The sequence below is a fragment of the Cariama cristata genome, unplaced genomic scaffold (genome assembly GCF_000690535.1).
Source record: "Cariama cristata isolate BGI_N322 unplaced genomic scaffold, ASM69053v1 scaffold37711, whole genome shotgun sequence".
In the NCBI taxonomy this organism is placed as follows: domain Eukaryota; kingdom Metazoa; phylum Chordata; class Aves; order Cariamiformes; family Cariamidae; genus Cariama; species Cariama cristata.
This window is the reverse complement of record NW_009599349.1, coordinates 20,304-25,059: the sequence shown is the minus strand read 5'-3', so window position 1 is coordinate 25,059 and position 4,756 is coordinate 20,304. Positions and strand designations below refer to the sequence as shown.

Below are 4,756 nucleotides of genomic sequence, written 5' to 3'. Positions count from 1 at the left end.
ACTCATAAGTCTCTCTCTCTTTTCTCCTCTCCTTCCCCTTCTGGGAAAGGCCAGGGTTAACAGAGAGCATCTGCCACCCGCTTTAAGCGCCAGCCCGGCCTTAACCGGTGACATGGACATAGCAAGGGAGTGTTACAAGTACATTCCACTGATCGTGGAAGATACCAATGAAGGTTCAGGTTACACTGCTGGTTTACAAAGGGGATTTAACTTTGGCAGAAAAACAATTATGGTGCCAAATTAAATCCCAGGGCAAGTTCCTGGTGCCACACTGGCACGGCCATGGAGACACATAACTGTACTGATGCAGAGCATGGAGTCTGAGGTGGTTCTAGCCCCAACTACACCATAGAAACTGGAAAAGAAAGAGACCAGACCTGCAGTTCTGAAAGAGGTGGTGCACTGCTGGCCCACAAAGTGAAGCGTCGATCACCAGTTTCCATATCCCACATGGAGACTTCATTATTGCCTTGAACAGCTACAGGAAAGATATTACCAATGCAAAACATATCAAACAGGTCAGTTGGCTCTCACTACCTGTTCTACTGACATGACATAGAGGGTATGACCTAGAGACACTCTCCACTTGCTTTCTGCAGCATTTGTATTAGTCTTGCTTTAGCAGTAAAGCCATGCATGTGTTTTGTTCGGTTTGACTGCTTGGAAGCGGCTTCACTATAGTCAAAAGTGCCTGATTTAAGAGTTTAAATAAAACCTGCTGTAATCTCCAGCCCTTTTAGAAAGGTATTAAAACCTCACTTTCCTCCCTAGATAACTTCCCACCCTTCTTTGAGAAGGAGGGATGGTCTGTTCAGCACGGTCATCAGGGACTTTGGAGATTAATCCTGGGCAGGTAAGACAGCAATCCAAAGTTACAGAGTTCAATAGCTACCATGAAGTTCCACACCCATGTTTAGTGTGGGCAGGCAAAGAATTCTGTTCAAGGGATTGTTTATGTGCCTAGCAGTGACCTAGCAGGCAAGGACTTTTTAATAATATTCCAAAGTGATGAACTTTGTCACTCATTTATTCTTTATCAGGGAGAAAACAAACTAGAAAGCTCAGAGAAGCTTGCTTTATTTGTATGGTTTTTTGAGAAATTTGTTTCTCCCCGGGTGGTTCATAACTAAAATAAGAAGTCAAGCCTAAGAAGCAATACGAATATGAAACTCAAACTATTCTCATTTTACAGAAACTTTATCAATTTTGTTATTGCAGGATTAGTTTAAGCTACTTGTCCCTTTCAAACTGTGCTCCTGACACGAACACTTAAAAGTGTATCACAGTGCTATGTGCAGAGAGGATGAAGCAGCTGTGAGCATGCCAGATGAGGAATCTCAGGAGATTTTTGAAAGCTCTAACCCGTGACACAGCTGGGTTAGATTTGAGGGGGAGTTGGAATGGGACCACCTTTCAGTCTCTGCTCTACAGAGGCACCAAAGGCAGTGGCAGAATTCCCATCAACTTCAATGTATGTCATGAGTTTGGGTTTTATAACATTTTGTCCTTAAAAAGTGATTTGGTAGACAGCACAGAGAGGGACCCTCATGAGAGCTGTAATGCTCAGAAGATGAGAATTGTGAAGGCTGTCTGTCATTTTCATAATAGCTTAACACTACTTGTCCCCCCTTTTTTTAATTTCAAAAAGCCAGGAAGAGCACAGTGACAGAACACAAGTATGAACCTTCCCTTTTTCCTCTCCCCAAGTAAAGCACAAGAAAAACTACAAGGAAGAAAAAAAACCCACCCAACTCCCCTCAGGGCTTGAAGCAGCAGCTGAAACAGAAGCTCCTTTAATCACGTCTGGCAACTGTGAGGAAAGTTTAAGACATCTTTTACCTGCAATTACCCAGGACTGATAGACAGGATGCATGAGAAGGCGTCTGATTCGGGCCTTGGAAGGATGAGAATGGCTGGAGATAGGTAACTGAAATCTCATGTCCCAGCACGCCATGGTACCATTGCTTGTTCCTGGTGAGAGAAAGCTCCCCACAGTCAGAGGGATAAATATATGGGGTTTTGCCCATACCCTTGTGCTCTGTTCCAAGGGAGATGGACTTCAGCCTGAAGGACTTAAGAGGGCAGAATCCTTCCCACAAATAGATCAGGAGGTATTTCCCTCCTCTTGTTTGAGAAAAGCATAGCCTAGTAGAATCAGTTCGAGCAAAAACTAGAGCTATAGTTATTGTAAAAGAAAACCAGAAGGGCGAGGGTGGGGGGAAAGAGAGAGAAGTTAACAATACAGGCTTACCAATACACAGCCAGCATTGGTGTATGTCCACAGCAAATGAAGTTATGAGGCCTAACTTTAAATCATGTTTCAGGGTCCAAGCGTTGCTGCTAGATCGCAAATCCCATCCAACCAGAGATCCATTAACTGTACCATAAGCCAGTACTGACTGGGCTCCTGAATTGAAGTGATGCATATCTACCACACAGCCATCCTCCCTCAGATCTAAGGACCTGGGTTAAAAGAATAAGCTAATTTAGAAACAGATACGGCTCCCTTCAAGTTTAAGACTCCTTCCGACAGCTAATGCTGAGCAGCATTTTCCTCTTCCTGTCACTTCTCAAGGAATCCTCTAGAAACAACTTTCTGATTTTAGTACAACAGATGCTTATGCTCTCTCAAATCTCTCTGCCAATGGGACCTGCAAGCCTTCCACAGACCAGTAAAATGCTGTCAGCAGCTCCTGGCAAACAAACACAGCTCTGTGCTCCGGGTCTCTCAGTGTGTTTGATATTTCTCTCCCATTCATGCTCCACATTTATCACATATTCATCTACCCAGAGTTTACAGGTAGGAACCCTGTTACACTGCCAGCACTGTCAGTCACTTACTGCGTGTGCAAACGGACACCTTGTTCAGGCACAAATGCAACGTACACCAAAAAGGGAAATCTGGTTTGCAGCTTCCATCGCCATTAGATTTAGCTTATTTAATTTTTGAACTTAATCCCAAATAAGAGAGGACATTTCAGACAGATACCTTCCTTTTACTTTGGACAGAAAAGAGGTCTTTGAGATGACTGCTAGACTGGCTGGGGCCTGGACACATCCCTCACTCAAGCTGGAAGATTAAGCTGTTGAATCAGCACCAAATATTGAATAACTGCTCATATGGACATCAGTAAGAAAGAGCTAAACCATCCCCAAATACTCCCCTAAATAGTATCCCATCTCCCATATCTTTGCCACCTTACTCCCACTAAAATCCTGGGAGAAAAAGTTGCAGGCCCAAGGCCAAACCACATGTTGCACCTTTGTAAACGTTTATCTAATGACCTACAAAAGAATCTCCAAAATTACTTTAAAAGTATTAACATCGTAACAGAGGAGGTAAGAAACTCCCAGTCCCAGTGCATAAATAAAAAAACGCAAACTATTCAGACTGATTGTTTCAAGCTCATAACGAGTCCAGTGACACAGGAGGCACCGATAACCCACAGCTATCAATCTTCTGCATGCACAGTTGCCTTTCAACGCTTCTTTATGAAGCAGGATAAGATCATGGATTACAGCCTTCCAGTACAGCCTGGGCTCAGCCAGCAGGAAGCCTGGAGCAAATCAAGGGATCTAATCACTGGATATCCTAACAGCTTGAGCTCTGTGGTGAGATTTAACTGCTCTAAGTACATACCTGCTTTGTATTGGATGAATCTTAGGAGATTTAGGGAGCTTTGAAGCTTCGATACTAAGAAGCTGGATGGCACCATTATCTGAAGCTATAGCCAAGTAATGCGAGCCTTGGCAGAACGTAAGTGTCTTTACATGTCCTCCAATCCGAGAGTATGTCAAAATTGATCTAAACGGTAGAGAGAGGAGGAGGGGCAAAAAAAGAGGAAATTTTTTGTGGCACACTAAAAAAAAAAATTACTTAAAACAAATGACTCGAGACAGGTCTCAAAATCACATTTTCTAAGCGTTCCCAAAGTCAGAAAGCAACACAGCCCAAGTTGCCTCTGGAAGCTTAACTCCCCATCTGTGAGCCTCTAGGTTATGCCAGTCTTCGACTGCAGATGCACACATTTGTCTCCCAGTAAAATAAAAGTCTAACCTAGATCTGTATCAAAGTAGCATACTGTAGTTACTGTTATTTAACTGACACTGCAGTCCACTACATCTTTTTCAAAGTTATTTTGAGACAGACTTTATCTTTTTCTGAAGACCTCTCTCTCACAGAGATGGTCAGCCTCATATCACCCATGTTTCAACCAGCCATATAGCTTTCCTGCCCCATATCAATGGATGAGACAGTTAAGCACAAAGCTAATTTGTTCCAAAAACTTCAGATGGCTTTAAACAGCAGCACCAGAATATTTTTATGTCTGCATAGAAATGAAATCAAAAAATCTGTAATTACTACAACTGCAAAGCAGTCCCTTTGCATTTGCTAGCAATTTTTTTTCATTTTATTAACTAATTGAAACAGCAATCTAATAATTGCATGAAAAGACGAATACCAGTATATTTCATTATTGAGATCTCCAGCACACCCAGAAGTGGTTTATATTTTGCTCCCTGCTCTAATTTATTTTGCACTCTAAAACAGCAGCCCCAAAATCCTATGAGTTTTAAATCTACCTGGTTGTAGTGGTTTTTCCTTCCATTTTTTGGCTGTTCCAGATTTTCACTGTGCCATCATTTGAGCAAGTGGCAAAAATGGAGTGTTCATCAGAGACCTGAATGCGGTTCACCGCAGACTTGTGTTCATGCAGGTGAGCTACCAACAATCCTTTGGGACGCCATCCTGTAG

The 4,756-nt window shown here is 42.6% G+C and overlaps 1 protein-coding gene across 1 annotated transcript in view; it reads right to left on the bottom strand.

The window, feature by feature from the left end:
- Window positions 1-377: 377 nt before the first annotated feature.
- The window catches only part of PIK3R4 (phosphoinositide-3-kinase, regulatory subunit 4), a gene marked incomplete at its 3' end in the record, with an annotated part of 24,635 nt that continues 20,256 nt past the window's right edge, over window positions 378-4,756 (bottom strand). Inside the window, exons 12-16 of the mRNA XM_009709647.1 lie at window positions 4,585-4,750; window positions 3,641-3,805; window positions 2,252-2,463; window positions 1,840-1,971; window positions 378-478 (exon numbers count right to left, since the gene is read on the bottom strand). Coding sequence (XP_009707949.1) covers window positions 378-478; window positions 1,840-1,971; window positions 2,252-2,463; window positions 3,641-3,805; window positions 4,585-4,750 — 776 coding nt within the window. The remainder of the gene's footprint in view (window positions 479-1,839; window positions 1,972-2,251; window positions 2,464-3,640; window positions 3,806-4,584; window positions 4,751-4,756) is intronic.